Source organism: Myxocyprinus asiaticus, chromosome 7 (genome assembly GCF_019703515.2).
Source record: "Myxocyprinus asiaticus isolate MX2 ecotype Aquarium Trade chromosome 7, UBuf_Myxa_2, whole genome shotgun sequence".
In the NCBI taxonomy this organism is placed as follows: domain Eukaryota; kingdom Metazoa; phylum Chordata; class Actinopteri; order Cypriniformes; family Catostomidae; genus Myxocyprinus; species Myxocyprinus asiaticus.
In genome coordinates, this window is record NC_059350.1 from 33276344 (window position 1) to 33298970 (window position 22627).

At 35.7% G+C, this 22627-nt stretch overlaps 1 protein-coding gene across 1 annotated transcript; it reads right to left on the reverse strand.

Moving 5' to 3' along the window:
* Positions 1–2799: 2799 nt before the first annotated feature.
* On the reverse strand, positions 2800–20634 carry LOC127443647 (annexin A5-like). The gene is made up of 13 exons (XM_051702380.1): positions 20516–20634; positions 20210–20252; positions 15855–15939; positions 13540–13634; positions 13266–13379; positions 12979–13069; positions 12715–12794; positions 9928–9978; positions 9657–9750; positions 7649–7744; positions 5277–5335; positions 4008–4130; positions 2800–3885 (listed from the first exon to the last, which is right to left on the reverse strand). The coding sequence occupies exons 2-13, from the start codon at positions 20210–20212 to the stop codon at positions 3823–3825; spliced, it is 954 nt and encodes a 317-aa protein (XP_051558340.1). The 5' UTR covers positions 20213–20252; positions 20516–20634; the 3' UTR covers positions 2800–3822.
* Positions 20635–22627: the final 1993 nt, after the last annotated feature.

Sequence of the window (22627 nt, forward strand, 5' to 3'; positions counted from 1 at the left end):
TATATATTTTTTTATTATCTCCTGGCTGTTAAGATCAGACATTACGCTGTCTTACGACACAAAGGTGTCATTCAACAGAGATACTAAAAAATGTATAATGTACTGTATATGAATGTGTTATGAGCATATTGAGTATTTAAAAAATTTCACAGAGTACATTTTTTTGCTACACATTTAAGTATTTTTAATTGTATGAATAAATCTGTATTAATAAACAAAAGGCATTAACATGCAGCTGAGTCAAATGTAATGAGATACTGAAGATTAAATATAATTTCATTGATAAAAAAAACAAACAAACAAACAAAAAAAAAAAAAACAGAGTTTGGAGTTTTCTTTTATTTGTTGTAGCCAAACAGGTGTTTCTGATTTCTCATAAGTAGGAAGTTTTTATTTTTACACTGCCATGAATTAAATTTTCCTACAAATAATAATAATAATACAGCTGCAGACCTACGCACATACTCTCACATTTGGTTGAAACTGATATTGAGAGGAAGAGAGGCAAATCTTAAAGATGTAACTTAGCTCTTGAATAGCTCTTGTACGACATCTATAGTATGGAGATCATGACTAAGTCTCTCTTCAAATCAAAAGAACAAACAGTTGGAACATAGTGCACCACCCATAGTATCAGATTGAGTTCTGACATCAATGTGTGGGTGTGAGTGTGTAATGTGAACTTTCAAGTCTATTCAAGTTGCAGCTCAAACAGACCCAGACATTCACTACAACGGAAAAGAGAGGGGCTTCACACTTTGCACACATATGTTTTGAGAATATGTGTGTTCACCTGTAGAAGACCTCCATTCAAAGATCATGTTCTTACATGACTGCTGTGATGTAGCACCTGGGCTGCCAGAAGAGCTGAAAGATTAAAGCTGAACAATTTCTGTAAAGAGACGGGATTACCTTCACACACACACATTTACACACATGAACACATCCACAAGTTGCACACACATTGAAAACGAGGACGCATCATGACCTCAAAACTGCCATCAAACATCTTTTCAGGCCTAATTTATTATGACAAGCCCCTCATGTACACACATGGGTGATGTGTATTGTTTGGTGGGCTGGGTTTAACATTCATTGTTCCTTTGAATGGCTCGAGGTGGCCTGACAGTTCCACCCCTGCATTCAGCTAGTCCTATTGGCCGATCCCCTGCCCTAAAGACACACCTATTGGGCTAACATTTGCCCCTCTCAATTGGGTGAGAGTGGCAGTGACATACATTAGGATCTATAATCAAAAATACTTTTAATCGCTTACATTGTCACAGCAGAAGTAGGTCAGATTAAGACCTGGAATGATCAGGGGTGACACTATTTCATTCTCGCTGTCACACAAAAGGGCACACATACACGCATATATGCAAAACAACAACAACTATAGCACAGACTAAATAAACATTTTTAAATGAGTAAAGCTATAGAAAACCTCTACATCTTTTTTGAACCATGAGTCATCATGCTGGGCTCCAACTCCTTCAAAATTCACCAGAGTTCTCATTTTAATTTACAAACACAGTGAGAACTAAAGAATTAGGCTACTTGTATATTACCCCAATTTCTTTGAAGACAGGTGTGAAGCATGTCTACACTTGCAGGACGTTCTCCAATATGCCTACAGGGAAGAGTTAGAAGCCAAATGGCCTTGTTAACAAGTTCACTGGAAAATTTATCTTCACTCGCCAAGGGACAAGTATATGGCTTTATCATCAGTACTTCACCAGTATGGACATGTAATAAAAAAGGCCTATTGTTTCCTTAACTAACCAAAAACAATTATTATAAAATATTGTGTATTAAGTGTCATTTCGTTACTTAACATTATATAATTACATATAATAATTACATTAATTAGATAAATGTTATTCTTTGTATTAAAGCAAGATGGCCATCATCGAATCAGAACCATTCAACATAGATGGGCCTACATGCTTAGCCTAAAATAGCATACCGCGGTGGTCCCACAGACATTCTATGAACTGTACACCGGCGAGGAGACAAGATGGCGTTTTTTAATGGATGCTTCATTACGCTGAATAAACTGCTTTTTTGAGGAAACAGCTCTTCATTTAATGAATTGAACGCATTTACACTAATCTTCAACATCTTTTACACTAAACAATCCTTTTGGAATTAACTCGGTGTGGAGTTTACTACGATAAAATTGCTGTTTTATAAGAGAAGACAAGGACAATTTTGCGACAGCTAGGTGTCAGTTTACGGATCTCCCCATTCGTTTGTATGGTATCAGCAAAAAGTGACTTACAGTCGTAACACGCTGGTTTACGGTTACGCTCTTTCCAATGTTATAGAACGCGGAGGTTGTTATCTCTAATAGAATTCGTTTAGTTCATACCAGGTTCATTTTTTTGACTATAGCGCCTCCTTGTGGCCAGTATCGCCCCTTCTGAGAGTTAAGCATAGTGTGCCAAATGTCAGGTAACATAAAAGAATCAGGAATGTATTTTACATTTTAAACACTCACTTTTCAGTGAGCTGTCAACCTAAATATCAGGGTTTTAAGTTTCAGTCAAACCTTCTTATGTGAATCTAAATTCTCAATGAATTTATGTTTGTTCAAAAGGCCCGAACTGCACATTTTAATATTCACTCTACTTGCACGTTGTTACAAACTAATAATCAAAAATCCCTCCTAGTTCAAAGAGGACAGTTCTACCAGCATTTTTCCACAAGTCATACACCAGAACACACCACATTTGTCATAATATGCAACCAAATTAACAACTGACAAAACAAGATGGTTAATCATATAGGCCAAGGTGGTCTGTTTGCTCTTATTTGAGTGTTTATTGTGAACATTGTTGAAATTATATATTAAGACCTTTTAGTAGTAGCACCTTTTTTTACTTCAGCTTTTATTTATTATTTGTAACCTTAAATTCAGAACCAACTTAAAAGAGAGGCTGACCCGTTTGTAAAGTATTTTGCTAATCGTAAATTGTTGTGGGTAGTTCAATATCATTGTGCCCATCACTGCCAGTATGTTTAAACTTGAAGCTGAACATTTTTCAAATGTTTTTTTTTTTTCTCCTATTAAGTCACTGATACCAAAAGAACAGCAAATCCTATCCTTTAAATACAACAAATCTAGACTGATTAAAACAAACACAAAACATGCTAATAATGCCAATTATGAGACATGTTACTATGATACACTGAAATTAAGGTAGTTAGTGAGCACACAAACAATAAGTGGATTTTCTTTCTTTTTTTTTTTTTGTGAATACATACAAAATATTGCTTCATTGAGTACAACAGAGTAATTGGCCTTCTTTATAATAGAGCTGGGTTAATAATCATTTTCACAAACTGTATAAAGCTTGTATTTTCCTCTTTAAAACGACATGAGTAGGACTTTCTTTTTCTGTGGCACCACCACAAGTCATACAAGGTTTAAAGCCATATCTATAAACAGAGAAAAGGAAAAATATTTTTCTGAGCCCTTAAATATGGGGAAAAGATTTTTAATTAGCTAGTGGACCAACCTTAACTGTGGCTTAACTGTAAACTTCTGTTTCTACTATATTACTTTTCACACAGATCTATTACATATTTCATGAAATTTGAATGCACAAATATTTCACTTAGTGCTTATCTGAATTGCTATATTAATCTTGTGCGTTCAATTAATCAATGTGTGTTCACAGTTGAGATCCTTTGAATGTAATGTTTTTTTTCCTTTTTTTTGTCCTGGTTTGGGTTCAGAAGGGGACTGTGCCCTTGGTCCCATAAAGCTGCCCTCTGAAATGGGTGTCACAGGATCATGAGCAGAGGCGCCAGCTGGGCTTATGCATCATCACCACCACACAGAAGCAGCAGGGTTTTGCAGTAGTCACCAGAGGCATCGCCCTACAGTACACAGGAGGAGTATGAGAAAAGATTCATTTAACTACAAGATAATCAGATCAGTTTTGCTGCATTTCAGTTAGGGTGAAATTGAGTGTGACTGACACCTGTATGCACAAGCATACCTGAATACTTTTGTGCAGAGAGGTAGCAAACATCTTGCGGAATTCAGCACGTATATCCAGCAGGTCTACCTCACTGCGGGACACCATGATCCTTATCAACGTCTGGTCATCGGTGCCTGTCCCCTGCGGGATGAAAAATTAATGATAGTAACAGGGCAAAAATGCATCTCTTGTTAAAGAGATAGTTCACTCAAAATTTTAAATTGTATTCATTTACTCACCCAAATGTTGCTCCCAACCCAAATTACTTTCTTCCATGGAACAAAAAATACTGTATGTTAGGCAGAATGTTATTCACCATTCATTCTCATGTGAAAAAACATGCAAATGAAGGTGAATAGTGACTGAGGCTAACATTCTTCCTAACATCTCCATTTGTGTTCCACGGAACAAAACAAGTCATACGGAAACAACATGAGGGTGAGTGAATGATTGTTCTACTTATAAAATTAAAGGACCATAACTTACTGTTGTACAATATACTGTACAATAAACTACTTTTGGTGATGTATATTATGTACATCTCTCACATTGAGACCATTCACTGTACATAACTCAAGGGTTACTTCAGCACCATTGAGTGCACAAGAGGAGTCTTCCTTGATGTCAAACCAAGCTAGAATGTCAAACCAAGCCAAACAAGATATTGAACAATGTGGAAGAGCCATTATTCAGGTAGTTTTTCCAGTTACGTCTGTTTTTCAGAAGATAAGGCTAATTGAAAGAGATAAATATAAACACAAAATCAAAGTTTTTCTAGCTGGATTTAAAGAATTCACCAAATCAAAATCAAATTTTAGTAGCTTTTAGTCCGCCTGCAAGCTTTGAAGCCATCTATATGGTACTGTAATCTTATACAATGACAAAAGCCAGTTTTAGCAGATACTCACATTAAAAATGTACAGCCTCTCTCTTCTGAGAATACGGACCAAAAAATATCAATGACATGCACTGCACTCACTCATTTTGTCCAACCAAATGTTCTCTAGAACAAGAATGTCCCTCCCCCAATTCCATCGCCTCTGACTAGCAATAGCAAGTATCAAATTATCATGTTCATGGTTATGATGTAAACAAAAGGCTATTGGCCTAAAGCCCTTTGATATGTCCTTGCCCAACTTCCTGTTTTAATAGGAAATACCTCAACACAGGAAAGAAAACTGTGCTTGTCAAGCCAATTCATGGGAACTTTAAATGACAAGGAATCTCTCTACTTTACAGAACTGAAGTTATAATTATTTTTCTCAAAATATTGTAACACACTCTCACCTTCAGAGCATTGTAAAGACTCTCAGCAAAATAAGCCGGAACACTGCGGGCACACTTCACTGAAGACAAGAGAGAAGAGAGTGTGTTAAGGGACACACACATTTATAATCGAGCAACAGTGGGTTTTTGCGTAGTATATGTAGCTACAGTCTTCATCTGTCCATCCAAGTATACATGACACAATGCGTAATCAAATATTTGAAGGAAGGCCATCAGCTAAGGAAGTGTTAGCCCTTAAATGCATGGGAATTTCACCAAATATTTTCATATTCGGGCCTTTAGAGATGAGATCACAAATGGATCTACAAAATGCCCAGATAGTGTAAAATTTTCCAAATAGTTTCAAGACAATTAGAAAATAATAAAATAACATACATTCTGATGTTGGGGTGTAACGGTTCATCGTGGCACGACACATCGCGGTTAAAAAATGTGACGATGCGCATCATGGAGTTGGGATGATTTAAAAAAAAAAAAAAAAATTTACATTCTTTTTGTGTCAGTTCTATCCAATACGCGCAACGTCCTACGCATACGTAACGCATGCATACAAATGGAAATCGCTTCATTGCACACGAGGAGCTCTAAAATATAATTGCACACTAGCAGCCACCAGTGTTGTACCATGAGTTCAGCTGAAAGTGAAACCAACAGCAGGAGAGAGATGCGCTTTTTCAGGGCGAGGGATCGAATGTCCTTTGGAAGCAAGAGAGTGATCTGCTCTGACACTGCACGAGAGAAAATTAACGTTTATAGAGGTTTAATTAGAGTGCCATATTAATCTACTATATACAATGCTGAATATCATGTATAATAATGCTATGGGGGAATATAATCCTAAAGTCAAATGTCATGTCTCATTGGATCATCAGTAAATTATTATTATTTAACTGAATAAGCATGCACTTCCATTATATATATATATGTATTTCAGCATTTTTAAAAATAGTACTTTTAGCTACATTTTTTAAGGAAACTAGCTGTTTTGCATTTGACTATAAAGTAATAACAATAATTAAAAAAAACTTTCAATCCTAACTTTTCTTGATTCAGGCTTAGTTTAAAGAATCGTGAAATTAACTGAGCCGTGAGTTCAGTATCGTTAACTGAACTGTGAGATGAGTGAAGCGTTACACCCCTATTCTGTTTTATTTTTCAAATCAGGACAAATCTAGAACAGGATTCATTACTTTAAACTGAAATTCCCTAAGATGCAACTGTCTGTCAAACACATATTGAGCTACAAATAACACATAAGCTACACATAAAAGTATTTTCTCAGGCACTTACTGAGTCTAAACAGATGCACAACTTACATAATTTCAGTAGTACAACCAAAACATAAGTCATTTCATACTGTTCATGTGCTGTACTTGCTCTAGTTTACATCGATGTTGTTTCTTCATCAAATAGCAATGTCAAATGTAAATCAAGTCAATCACTGAAACAACAGTGCCACCTTGAGTAAGAATGTATTTATTATATTTATGAATATAGTACTTACTGTATTTCTCTTCTAATAAATAAAGAAATCGATATCCTGCGATAGTATACTTCTATAGATATCAAATAATCATAAAAATATACTTTATGGAAGTGAAAAATAAGGAGACACTCTATATGCCTAGGGTCTCTGACCCTATACATTTTTAGTACTGAAGCCATTATACTTTTCCTTTTTTCAATTTCGGCGTCTTTTCTGTTTTGTTTTTGTGTTATACTATTTATAAGAGAGAGATTGAGGAATATTAAAGAGGTGTGGGCCCGGGTCATTAAAGCCCATAGGTATTTGATTAAAGGGTTAAATACATGCTGTGCATCACCTCTGTCTTTCAAAGTAGGGTTCCAATTAATGTGTATACATGCTGGATGAAGCAGAGCTACAATCGCATTATACAATTATGTTAATATAATCATTTTATTAATATAGCACTTTTTAGAGATGAAGCACAAAGTGCTTCATAAAACATAAAATCAAAAACGCACACAGTAAAACAACATATTCACATAGTAATAAAAGCCAATCTATACAAATGAGTTTTTAAACGAGACTTAAACACAGATTCAGCAGATCTAATATCCCAGGGGAGGCTGGGGCCTTCACTACAAAAGCTCCATCACCTTTAGTTTTGCATCTGGATCTTGGAACAGCCAACAGTTCATTCCAAGAAGATCTAAGAGGTCTAACTGTTTCATGTTAGCCCAACTTTTGGTTGGTCTGACATCAAATGGTACGATTTCAGTCCAAGTAAAGCATTTACATGACATTTCAAAAAAATTAATTATTTAATACCACTGAAATCAAAATTTTAAAGTGCATGTAAACGTACTGACAGTAAGGAAAAACCATGAGTGCTATATGTGTGTCTTACCCACTGCCAACAACACATCTCTCAGACCTCCCAAGGTCTCTCTCTGGATGCTCTCTTCAATCTCATAGCCTGATAGTTTTCTATACTCCTCAAACACTGCAGACACACAGACAGCCATTAACAGTCAAAAATGAATGGACACAAAAGAAAGCAAATAATAGTGTTTTACTGACACATACACTAACTTAGCACTTCATTTGGAACACCAGTACACCTAATTAATCATGCGATTATCTAATCAGCCAATCATGTGGCAGCAGTGCAATGCATAAAATTATGCAGATATGGGTCAGGATCTTCAGTTAATGTTCACATCAACCATCAGAATGGGAAAAAAATGTGATCTCAGTGATTTAGACCATGACATGATTGTTGGTGCCAAACGAGCTGGTTTGAGTATTTCTGTAACGGCTGATCTCCTGGGATTTTCACACACAACAGTCCCTAGAGCAGCGGTCACCAATTAACAGAATGCAAGATAATGACAACGGTTGTCATATCTTAACATTTCTACAGTTTTAGTGAGCAGTGTGTCAAAATAACCGAGCAATACACACCACAAGCACTCTGGGACGATCAGCACTATATCATCTTTTTCTCAAGCGCCGAATGCGCTTCATTCCTGCTCTGTTTGTGTTGCCTCTCTCCCTCATGATATACACAAGGTGTCGCATAAAGCCTGATTAGGCTATGAGTTCCAGGTGCGGTTATTTTAAAAACAACAGCGGAGACAAGGTGAGCAGCAATGTAGATGGAGACTGGCATCTTTCGCTAAAACACACTGAAGAAAATGAGAATAAAGCAAAGTGAAACTATCTTCATCTGTCTGATAAATGACTCGGATGGTTCAGCTAAAGCAGGTTTGTGACAGGACAAGTTCATGTGTCACCTTATTAGACTAAAGTCTTTTTCCATCTAAATGTAACTTTATTAATCAGCATGTTATGTGCCTTTCTTGACAAACAGTTTTTTGTTTTAATTTTGTGAAAAGAGATGTCATCATCTCTGATTATTAATTATAATTAATAGAAATTATTAGTTAGCCTGGATAGTAGATTTCTCTGCTTCAGATGAAAACGTTCCCATTATTTCATAGTCACTCCATTTATACTTAATTTGAGCAAACATTATTTTTAAGATGTAAATTGTTAGTTTATTGTTATTAGATTCTCACTTTAGGAACATATAAACATGGTCCATTCAGACTTCTACATTTTCTAAATGTTCTCTCAGGGGTTACCTCAGAACCCCCATACAGTAACCTATATTTTCTCAGTCAAAAATACTCCTATGTCCCATACATAGGTATCTGAATGTAAAAATATTCTACTGCGGTCACCCAGCTTGAAAACAAATGTTGATCTTATCTTGTAATATTAATATCCAAGTGCCTTCGACTAATGAACTCTATGAAATATATTAGCCTAATCTTTTGGTAGAAAAGATTCCTCACACCACACTGTTTTGGCTTTGTCTCAGGGCCAGTGTCCTCATCTCTGCTTTGAAGAGACAATTTTGGCTGTTTAATTTTTTTTTCTTTTACAAAGTACTATTGCTGCCAATGTGGAAAGTTATAATAACTATAAAAAATAAATAAATAAATAAATAAATAAAAACATCTTTTCAAAGCCATATTGACTACTGACACCGTGCAAGTTATTATTTTCCAGACCTTTGCTGGGAAGGAAATGTAGAGAATGGACCTCTTGAAACTTTAATTGAAAACCCCTACTCTACAGTTTACACAGAATGGTGGCAAAAACAAAAAATATCCAGTGAGTGGCAGTTCTGCAGATGCAAATGCCTTGTTGATGAAAGAGGTCAGAGAATGGCCAGACTGGTTCAAGCTGACAGAAAGGCTGTAACTCAGATAACCGCTCTGTACAACTGTAGTGATAAGAATAGCATCTCAGAATGCACAACACGTCAAACCTCGAGGCGGATGGGCTACAACAGCAGAAGACCATGTCGGGCACTTGCTCAGTAAGTGTGTGTTTGTTCTACAAACCTCTCCTAAGGTGAGCAGCACTACGGTTTCCCAGAATAGTGATGAACTGGCCTTCATCAGTACCATACTTCTGTTCTCCTGCAGCAAACAAAGCCTACAGTACATCCCATATAAGCCATTAATAAACTTCAGAAGCCGGACAAATGCACTTACACACACCACAAGCCCTAGAAGGCAGATTTTCACTTGGTTTTCTGTATACCACTGACACCACATTGTTAAGAAGCTGAGATATAATTCAGCACCAGACTCAACAATTGTACACGCTTACCTGGGCATCACTTTGGATGAGGCCCTCTTGTATACCCTGCTCTCTGCTGGCCTATGGATACATAATACAATATAACAAATTGATGGTTATACTATTGATGAAACAATGAGAGTGGATTATAAACAAAACAGATCTACTCACACCCTTTGTATGTGTGTAAAGAACCTACTGCACTTCTGACTTACAGACATTCTGCTCCAATATCACACAACCTGGGAACATTTCACTGACTTTTTGCCTACTCAATTTGTTTCAAATAGCTGATCATTGCTAATGACTGAAAATGGACCTCAACAGATATTTATTCAGCATATTTTATTTCACTGCTAAAACAGCTGTTTATAATGTATAGATTATTGTATATACATAAAACAGAAGTTGTTTGACAGTTATTTCATGTTTTATATTATTCATCTATTATAAATAATACACCAATCAGCAACAACATTAAAACCACCTGCCTAATATTGTGTAGGTCCCCCTTGTGCCACCAAAACAGCCAGTTTTGGCACTGGTGCCAGACGGGCTGGTTTGAGTATTTCTGTAACTGCTGATGTCCTGGGATTTTCACACACAACAGTCTCTAGAATTTACTCAAAATGGTGCCAAAAGCAAAAAACATCCAGTGAGTGGCAGTTCTGCGGATGAAAATGCCTTGTTGATGAGAGAGGTCAACAGAGAATGGCCAGACTGGTTTGAAATGACAAAGTCTACAGTAACTCAGATAACCACTCTCTACAATTGTGTTGAGAAGAATAGTATCGCAGAATGCTATTCTGAGATGCGGGTTGGCGGCATGAGGGGGACCTACGCAATATTAGGCAGGTGGTTTTAATGTTGAGGCTGATCAGTGTATACATTTTACACATCTGTACACCTGTACATACACACACACACACACACACACACACACACACACACACACACACACACACCTCTTTCACATACCCGTACATAGCAACTCTTCTATCATATTATTTTATGTTTGTGCATTTGTGTTGTGTACATATATAATTTTATTATTCTGAGTCTAGATGTTGTGTGTTACATCTGCAGCGTCTGCTATCTCTCCAGAACGCCGCCAGAGGTCTCCATCTCCGGAATTCTAGCTTTCCCTTCACGAACTACGTTTCCCATAATCCCCCGCTCAGACTGATTACTCACTCACCTGTTTCAAGTTCTCTGTTTACCTGTATTCAGTGCAAAGTCTTGTTCTGCCTAGTCTGCAATTCTGAGTGTTATTACAATTCCTGTTCTTCCTGTTTTTTTGTTTTGTTTTTTTTTAAACTCCTGCCTGCTTATTGTATTTCCCTGCCTGTTTGTGAGTTTTTGTCTGTTTATTGGATTACCCCTCTGTCTCTCGGATTTACTTGGTTTGCATTTCTTGGACTGTCTCCTGTGTACCGGACCCTTGCCTCTTTTGTTGTTTACCCTTTTATTTACTACTTTGTACTGTTCATACATTTATTAAACTGCACATGGATCTTAACACAACTGCCCCGGCATCTTCACTACTGGAAGCTTCAATCACTAAAGTGTGTGTAAGCATACTCTGTTAATAAAGCTCTAATTGTTCAAATGTTAAGGAAGGAATATTTCAGGTAAGATACAACTTAAGTTCTATTGACAGCTCCTGAGGGATTCTCTCAATTAACCCAGAAAATAATTATGGCTTGTCCTTCAGTTTGTAGAAATGAACGAAAAACATATTTACATTAATGCACTTAAAGATCAAATAAATGACAAAATTGCCATTTTGGGGTTTATTATCCCTTTAAAATTATAGTATGATGTTTTAAAAGTAAAAATGTAAAGCTTGTATTTTTGTTAAAGAACTTAGATTAATTTTTCAGTAAAACATGTTTGTCATTTGAGCTGTCTAAGCTGTTGTTTTTTTAATTTAACTATTTACAGGCTTTTTATCTTTTAATGATTAGAAAAGTGAAAAGGGAGAGGAAGCACCACTACACTATGCTTTTCAGGTGGGACTACTTTTCTATGTGGACGAACGTCTAGTTATGCACTTCTGACACAATTCCTGTAGGTGGAATTTGCTGTTAACAAGGTTTAATGGATAGTCATGTCACGTCTCTTCCATGTAGTCAATCAGTTATAAGTTTCAAATATAACTTTGGGCAGATAAGGTTGGTGTGATTCTATCACACAAGTCTAATTTGAACAAGTGTGATGCACACTTCCAGTGCCGGGCTTCCATTTTTAAGTGTATTACTGAACATGTTTTCATGTTAACAAACCGAGGGACAAATTGACATGATCTTCTGTGGTAATTTAACAGCATACATATGCTCTTGTTAAAGCTTAAAAGCTGTACTTAAAGGTGCACTCAGTGAAATATGTAATTTCTGCGGCACTACCACCACCAAACGGAATTGCAAAAATAAACAGAAAATAATTGTTCTCAAAACAGATGAATTTATAAAGCGCCACAGAGAAACAGTTTGCGGTTTTCAAGAAAATTAACATATCAATGGCTTTCTTATGGTGTTTCTCTGGATATTAAAATGGGATGGGAGAAAGTATTTTAACACCGAAAAAGTTACATACTTCAGTTTTAATCTAGAATGTTCCTTTTAAATGTTAAATTCCTACAAATACAATGAACAGAAATTGTGTTCAATGTGTAAAACCACATTGTTCCTTGACTTTTTTTTTGCACAAACTTTAAAACAACTGTTCACATATACAGTTAAACTATGGTTGGTTTAAATAATATATTTAGTGTTTTTAACACAAAATTCTTTTTTTTTTTGTAAATGGATTGCGTACTTGTAGCAAAACAACCAGCATCCTCTTGAAATGACCTTCAGTGTCACTAGTAACATCTTTCTCCAGGTCGTCATCATACTCTGTAATACATACAAACACAGATGATCTACTTTTTCCACAAAGAACACAGAAAAAGTCACTATCATCATCATGATAACATTACAGATTCTGTGTTACCAGAACAACATTCACAAAGGGTGCACATATTGTCAGAGCAGATAACTAAGAATACAAGTCAAAGAATTACAATACACAAACAGTTACCTCGCTTGTATACACTTTTGATTTCATTGACTTCATTAGCTGATCTAGATGCCAAAATCTCAGTCAACACTTTCTCATCTGTGCCCGCTCCCTAATACAACAAATACATAGGTACAAACAAATATCATGTATCTATAAAACATTAAAATTGAGTGTGTGTGTGTCTGTCTTTGTAAGAGTTTTGATACTTTCTTCAAATACAATGTAATCTGTAGTTGGTACAGATGAACAAAACAGTGTGTGTATGGATATATTTATACAGTATATAAACTCTAGTGCCTGTTTACCTTAATGGCATCCCGCAGGCATGTGACATCATACATGATGGGAGAAGTCATCAGAGCTACAATCAGAGTCTCAAACTTCCCACCAAGCTCTGACTTCAAATTATCCACCAAGTCCTGAACAGAGATGGAAAAAATCCAAAGAGAAAGACCAAAGAATGAGAGGTTGAGAAAGTGTGACTCTTAGGAAACTCAATAGGAATAAAGAAAAAAAATGCATACAGTATGTGAGCTGTTGGCATATTTTAGTTTATGTCATTAATTCTATTGATGTTACCTTTCCATGTAGGGTTTTGAACGCAGCTTTGATCTGCTGGCGCTGAGCATTACTTCGTGCCGTCAACAGCTTCAGAATAACATCCTCATCAGTGCCTGATGAAACAAAAACATAAATTATTGTTACTGACAATGCATAATTCTTTGAGAGACAGACAAGCTGCAATTTAAGGCCCCAGTATACTCACTGTGAAATTCTTTTTCGTTCTTCGCTCAGAGCGCAAAAGCAGTTCGAAACACCCGAGCAATGGTATACTATTTGCAAACATTAAGACACCAGCCACGCCGGTGGGGGAGGCATTTAGAGAAGCATTTAAATATGATGACGCACAAGACTACATGTAAAACCTCAACAAATGTAACATTAAAGTGTTATCAATGACTTCATGCCTCCTATGAGTATAATTCACATGAGATCAGTAAAAGAAGCTGTTTTAACCACTTTGATTATTTAAAGTAATATACATGCAGTAGATAATGTGTAATTTGTCATGATTACATTCTGCATTCATGGCACTAATGTGCTAACAAGCTTTATGCGGCTATTAGATCCGCTGGTTACACACTGTTATTCTTATTTATACTGAAAACAATACTACTGCATACATGGGTGTATAAAAGAGTGTTAATGAGAAGAATAGAGACAAAAGAATGATGCTAAGAGGCATATCTTACTATGGGCAGATGTGTGAATGGCTTTCGGCTGCATATGGTACATGACTGAAGCAGCATATCAAACAACAGAGTGAATGGACACTTAAGAGTATTTGAGTAGATTTGATTCCTTTTGTAGATGTAGAGTAAAAAAAAAAAAAAAATAACATGACATGTTCCTAGAAAATGTCTCTGTGAACAATTGTACAGATGTAGGCAAGTTGCACCAGCTCGTTAATAACTCAGCACGTCGGTGTGTTCATGTTGACTGATCTTAAAGGTGTACTCATTAAATTTTGTCTTTGTGTCATCTTGGATTTACACCGACACCTAGCGGCTTGGATGCATTTTCATTTAAAATCAATAGTTTTCAGTTTCAGATGCCATTGTAGAAATCTAGTATTAAGCGAGTAGTATTCGGCTGGTCATGTGATTCTAACACGGCAGCCCCCCTGCTACTGATATGACTGGAGACTTCATTTTAATGTGATTGCTCATGATTTCCTACATATATTGCAATATTACAATTCACGTCTTAATGAGGAAAAAATTACTGAGTGCACCTTTAACTGACTGAACAACGTAACTGGAATTAGCTGTCGGCCTCAGAGTAGGTGGAGCCCCAGGTCACACCTACCAGTGGCAGTAAGAAGGTGTTTAGCAGCTGGTACAAAGTTTTCCAGAAAGTTTTCGCTGGCGAGCCTTTACAAACCACTCAAAAACAGGTTATATTTGTCCAGATTTTGTTCGAAATGACATCACACCTGTACTTCGATTTCGTATGAAGTATACCAGGGTCTTTAAGATCCAACATTTTCTGGCTGTGTTCTGTAATGACATTATATTATGTAAATGAAACAAAATGAAGCCTTTGCCCATGAGATGTAGGCAAATGACACAAAAAGAAAAACATTTAAAACAAAAGGCTGTTTTAATTAGGTGCTTGTGTATGGCTATGTTCATTGGATAATAATAAGATTCTCATGAGACTATTTAAATGTATTAAGTACTTCTGATTGGTCAGTGAAACAACTTTCTATTCTTCACTGTTAATCAATCTGTCTTCTACTCCCCATCATTGACACAATGACTAATATGCATTGTGAATATGAACTGATATTAAACCTGCAGGGATACAATCTGCAGCATGTTCTCATGATGTAAAGGACAAACAGTTAAATACACAGCATAAACAAGCAAAAAACATAATTTAGTGCCTAACATTACTAATTACATGAGCATTTATTCACTGTCTTGATAACCCAATTAATGATGTGTGTGTGGCGGCGTAGTGGGTTAAAAGAGAACTGGTAAGCAGAAGGTTGCCAGTTCGATCCCCACAGGCACCACCATTTTGTCCTTGAGCAAGGCACTTATCTCCAAGTTGCTCCAGGGGATTGACCCTGTAATAAGTGTACTGTACTGTAAGTCACTTTGGATAAATGTATCTGCCAAATGCATAAATGTGAATGTAATTGTTTAATTAGTCCTACTTCATGTCTGAAACCTTTCTTCTGGTACAGCATTATAGATTCTACTCTGCAGGAATAATGGTTCTACAATAGTATGTGTTTATACATTTATAATCATTAATTTGCAGGTGTATTGAGATATATATATATATATATATATATATAAATATTATGTGTTAGACTAACTCACCAAATCCTTTCATGGCCTTGTAAAGAACCCCAGCATCATCATTGGCATTGAATCCACCGTGGGGCTTCACTGTTCCTCTACCAGCCTAAAAGATAAAAGGAGAGGTTTCCTTTTGGGTTTTATGTTCTCTTTTAACATAGGGAATTTAACATAACATTATTAACTAATCTATGTATGAATCATGACCACACACTGCAGCAAAAAGTAATGACTTATGAATCACTTAAAGGGATGGTTCAACCAAAAATTTTAATTATCATCATTTACTCACCCTCATGCCATCCCAGATGTGTATAACATTCTTCTGCAGAACACGAAAAAAGATTTTTAGAAGAATATCTCTGCTCTGTAGTTCCATACAATGCAAGTGAATGGGGTCAAAAACTTTAAAGCTCAAGAAAACGCATAAAAGTAATCCATAAGACTCCAGTGGTTTAATCCATGTCTTCTGAAGTGATCCAATCGGTTTTGGGTGAGAACAGACCAACATGTAATTCCTTTTTCACTGTACACCTTGCCATTTCAGTCTTTAGGCACGATCATGATTTCAAGCTCAATTACACTTCCTAACACCATCTAGCGTTCAAGCACTAGGAAGTGTAATAGAGTTTGAAATCATGATTGTGCCTAGAGACTGCAATGGCAAGATGTACAATAACAAAGGAATTACACGTTGGTCTGTTCTCACCCAAAACTGACTGGATTTCTTCAGAAGACATGGATTAAACCACTGGAGTCTAGATTACTTTTATGCTGCCTTTGAAGCTCCAAAAAGCACAAAGTTTTGGACCCAATTCACTTGCATTGTATGGATCAACAGTGGTGATATTCTTCTAGAAATCTTTGTCTTCTGCAGAAGAAAGACATACACATCTGGGATGGCATGAGGATGAGTAAATGACGAGAGATTTTCATTTTTGGGTGAACTATTCCTTTAATAATTTAAAATGAATTATTTCATAAAAAAGAAAATTGACATTTTTGCAGTCTAAGCTGTCTATTTAAGCTTTATGTGCAGTAGTTTTCCACATGGAAACTTTAAGTACCACAAAATCTACCATAGTGTGTGTGGGAGGCAGGGGAATTATAACAGATTTAAATTTTTTTCTTCATATTTTAAATTTTCCTTGGAGCAGATTTGAATCATGTTTGTGAGCTAAAACTGACTTTAATCCTTTCAAATTAAGGAAGCCATGCCTGTTTCCTGAAAACAGCTTTCAACTTTTAACAGTAACTGTTGTAACCACAGTGCTTTTAGATCATTTAATAAACTTGCAGACAACACTCCACTGAGAATTTATGTTAGTACAAAACTGGTGTCTGTTTGCAAATCCAAGGAGTCACAAGTGGAGATACAAGCACACACATGCACACTGGTTTGATCATATCTCAGTTTAACCCACTGGGTGACAACCACACTAGTGACAAAAGCCTTCCATAAGGTCTCATTAAAACGAGCTCTAAGACTTAAAAACAAAAAAAAAATCAAAGCCCCTCTCTGAACCACATTTTATTCACACAAGTTAAGAACACACATCAAAACTATTTGAAATGGCTTTGTTTCCATGCAGTTATTGCTTTAAACCTACAAGACAGAGACATGAACCTACAGCTACAGTAAGACTATGAGGCCAAAGGTCAGAGGTTGTTCTTAAATCCCCAAAACCTCCAATAACACCTGTAAAAATGTCTATTGTGTAGAAATACATTGAAGTGGCAGCTCTAAATCCATTGCCATCTTCCAGTTAGCTGTTCTTTGAGTCCTTCCAATTTCCCCTCACAGCCATTTTATTATATAAACTAATGACATTTGGCTGTTTTGTAGAGGTTATTATTAAGTGTTTGTCTCCAGTCTAAAGTATTGTCTCAGCCACAGGAATATGTTGATTAACTCAGGCCTGAATGAGTTATGTAGTTATTAAGAAGCTGGTGTCAGCCATCCAAAATCTAGCTCCAAACAACTGAGATTCCTTCTGTCTCAATGGCAACACCATGTGCTGCAGATTAAATCTGTGCAAAACAGGTTATTATTTGTAAAGCAACAGGAAGAGCTGACAGGGCAAAAACACAAGCAGTCACACACATTCATGAGTCAATGTGGTGATGCACATTATTTGTCTGGATGTATACACTTATTGAAAAATACCTCAAAACAAATCTAGAGTTCAAAGTCTTTTGATATCTTTTCTGGGGCTTTAAGTAAAAAATGTCTAAGTGATATAACAATCCGAAGAAAGTGAAAATAAATAAAAGTTAAAATGCTTTCTTGTATAAAAGAAATGCTGGCAAAGGTAGATTAAAATATAAGACATTTTCAGTTTTAAATGTTTTTTTTAAATACTATACAGTAATTTAAAATATTTTGTCCATCGAATATATCAGCCATACTGTCATGTAACTAAAACAGAGAAGACTCTCATGACTGAATGTCAAGGTCATACAATAAAAATAAAAAAATACAATAAAAATAATATATATATATATATATATATATATATATATATATATATATATTTTTTTTTTTAAAGGCACATTTTGTTAGTCAAATGGAGAGACCCTAAAACGTATTGATATTTGTCACTCAAATATTCATGGTATTTGTAAAAAATAAATAAATAAATAAACAATCTGGAAAACATGTATTCAGTGTCCAAGGAAAGTATTTTAATACCTTTTACTTGATTGTTAAACCACTTACAATTTTTAAGTTGTAAATTCTATAAATGTTTTTCAAAAATGTAAGAAACCAACTTTGACAAAGATTACATTTCTCAGAACTTGACACGAGCTGACACTAGATTTTTAAAAGATTTATCATCTTTTATCACATAGGACAACCTTATTTGTTAATGACCCACACAAAAGCTGTCAGCTGGAGCAGTGGAGTCATGTTACTCAGTCTCTCCCCATACAAGAGAGTAAACAAACATAATCAGACATATCCAAATTTATGGAAATGAAATCCATACTCATTTACCTACACCCAAGAGTGGCTTCCAATTGGTCTGGCTTTAACAGCTAAAAATAACTCGATTATAATGCAAAGTCAATGCCCTTAAATCATGTTTGTACAGTTATTAATGAGTAAACATTGGCCTGACAAACTTTTAACAAGTTCAGTACCCTTGCAACATCCAAACTGTCAAAAAACGTCCATTATACGTCGTTCAAAAGAATGTAAAAGAAGAGCATAGCATGCTATGCAATTACACTATTTACTTTCTCCTTTATGAAACATTCGTATTCTGTGCCACGTTGGTGGAAACAACACATCAGTTTACTTTAACTCAATAGAATTGGAGTGAAATAGAGGAACAGACAGTAAGAGAGGATGGAGTGGAGAAACTCTAGAGTGGAGGTGAAGGGTACAGCTGCAGGCATTGCTCCAAAAAGAGGTGTGAGCTCCAAATCACCATTAAAGATATAGAGAGCCCCTAACCTTACCCCTTTTGGAGCTCAAGACAGGAACACCCTTTTGATTACTCGGCCCACACAAATGACTCATCGCTGCGCTCATGTATTACTAGATAAATAACTTTATCATTTTTAAACATTTGCACTCATTTGTGAAACCTTAAACAGTTTGAGACCTTCAAATATGGTCTTAAACTGTACCTCCGTTTCCAAAAAGAACTTCATCCAAACATGTCGCCTACAGTTTTTTATTTTGTTATTCTAGTACTGTGGATTGTTTGATGGCAATACAATAACTCGAGTAAACGGACTAATAGACCTTTTTCCACAGACTGATTTATCAGCGTAAATATCTTATATATATATATATATATACACATTTTTAAAATAATGAGTGTAAATTTATAACATTATACTTTGTGTTATATTACCCTGAAATTAATAAAAAAAAAAAAAAAAACGAATTACCACAGCTGCGAGGGGGTTTCTATTACAGCTGCTGAGAGAGTGACAGTACATTTGGCATCTTCTCCCATTTTACTGTCTTAATCCACCGCTCTCAATTTTTTTTTTTTTTTTTTTTTTACTCTTCTGGAAAGTCATTAAAACGTAATAGGGGATTTTTTCTTTTGGTCTTGGAGCAAATGGGTAAGTGAAAATAATATTTGTGATCTCCCATTCACCGCTGTCGAAGTTTACCCAGCAAACGTTTAAAACCCGTAGTGTGATAAAGGTTACTGCTGACTCACTTTAGCCTCTTTGTTCAGTGATTATTTGATCAGATGACAGTGGGTGTAGACAACATTAAACTGTCTGAAATTCAAAAGTATTATATTCAATAGAATATTAAATATCAGCAGAAATGATGGCGTGCTGAAGATTCCAGTCGAGATACTAATGATTGCAGACTTTCATTACAGCAATAAAAAAAGATAACTTACCATCTCTGCGTTGATTCACGTACGTATGCCAAAGAGATGGAAGCTGCAAATATATAAGTATACAAATAAACGATAAGAGGTACAAACATTAATATAAAAAATATTTCATAATAAAGTATATGATTTATTTTTAAAAAGTGTTTTAAAAAAATAATAAAAAGAATTAGTCAGAGAAACGTGTGCAATGGAGAGAAATTTTAAAACATTTTAGCAACAGGTAGGGTGGTACCTGTGTACGGAGTATGAATAAGTAAAAGTTTTAGGATTAGAAAGTGTTTAAAAGCGCCCGTTCTTCATTACACTTACCGAGAGAAGCGTTTTAGTTTCTGAGCAGATGACTGCAGTTTTGTCCGAAGCAGCAGCAGGAATGAGGAATAAAACAGCCAGGTAGGAGGAATAAACTTGGCTCTAAGCAGAGTGTTGAGCCACACCCTGGCAAGCTACTCAAAATCGTGACTTATGGGTAATGTTGTTTTTTGCTTTAAAAGAAAAACAACAATATTTTAATGCAACGGTGCACACCAGTAAATTATATTTCCACATTACACTGAATTACTAAATAAACTAAAGAACACAGAACAATTATAAGCATACTTAAGCAATTATTACAGTCATCTTTACAGTATTGTTTATCAATCTGATTTTTTTATTGCTTGTCCTTTTTATCACCTAGTAGCCTTTTTGTGTGCATGTACAGTATGTCCCTGTAACATTATTTTTTATGCAAAAACGTTTAAAGACACGAGTTACATATTTTACTATACCCAAAATTTCCCTCAATCTGTACAACTTTTTTGAATGAACTGTGCTCTTTACTCTATAAAAATAGTTTATTTGGCCCACAGAGTAGGCCGTTTCAGTTATAAAGCATCCGGATTGAATAACCCCAGTTTGATCACAAGATTCACAAAAGTCGTGATGGGTGTAGGTCTATCATTTCCTGAGACTAGTGATAATTAAAATATAATGTAACCTAATGTAATTGATGATAACAGAGGCTAAAGATAATTTTGCCTTAAGCCAAGTTTTGTCCATTCATGTGACAGGCTGTTCTTTAAACCAAATACTTAAACAGACACTAAAACATCATTAAATGTTACATTACTGAAGGCATACTTGGGGTACTTATAGTGAGATTCACATAATTAATAGGAACACATAATACACAGCCTCCATTTTTAGACCACTCTTGGATGTTCATAACTGTAGTCTACAATAGGACTATAAAGCTCTTGGAAAAATTTCCATATCAAAAATCCATTTAAAAGAATTGTGCTGATAATAATGGTGATGAGATTCCATTTTTGTTTAGGTAAATCAGCAATGGTAAATCAGTGATGAAATTAGCTGTATAAATGACCAAATGTTTTGGTCTAGTGTATAACACCAAAGCCAAAGATGTATAGGTGACACAAAGACATTAAAAGTGGCAATCAGGATGATTAAACAACAGTCAACAAAAGCATCTAAAGTATAATGTATTGCACTGGAGATCTATTATATGTCCATCTTTCATTCATTCACTTACTTCATCTTATACACTCACTGAGCACTTTATTAACACCTGTACACCTATTTATTGATGTGATTATCCAATCAGTCAATCGTGTGGCAGCAGTGAAATGCATAAAATCATGCAGATACGGGTCAAGAGCTTTAGTTAATGTTCACATCAACCATCAGAATGGGGAAACATTTTGATCTCAGTGATTTTGACCGTGGCATGATTGTTGGTGCCAGACAGACTGGTTTGAGTATTTCTGTAACTGCTGATCTCCTGGGATTTTCACAACAGTCTTTAGAGTGCCAAGAATGGTGCCAAAAACAAAAAACATCCAGTGAGTGGCAGTTCTGTGGAGGGAACCACCTTGTTGATGAGAGAGGTCAACGGAGAATGGCCAGACTGGTTTGAGCTGACAGAAAGGCTACGGTAACTCAGATAACCACTCTGTACAAGTGTAGTGCACAGAACAGCATCTCAGAATGCACAACATGTCGAACACAGAGGTGGATGGGCTACAACAACAGAAGACCATGCCGGTTACTTTAATAGGACCATAGTGTTCCTAACAAAGTGCTCATTTAGTGCACTTATATATCTGTTCAGAGCATCAGGCTTTTTGTGAATTGTTGTAATTAAAGCATATTTGGTCCTTTGACATCAGTTCCTCATGAACATTTCCAGAATGCTGGAATCCATTTTAAGCCTAAAATCACCAGCTCTCTTTACAGTTTATTCATCAAAGAACCAGATCATTTGCCTTTATTAATTAGCTATTGTACCGCTGTCCTCTGTCCTTGGGTGTGTAAACAAGATTTTAGAGATACAGAGACAAGAGTGACAGTAAACTCACTAAAATGGACATAAGTCACAATTTAAAAATGGCATTTTATTTATTAAAACTGAGGTCAATGTAA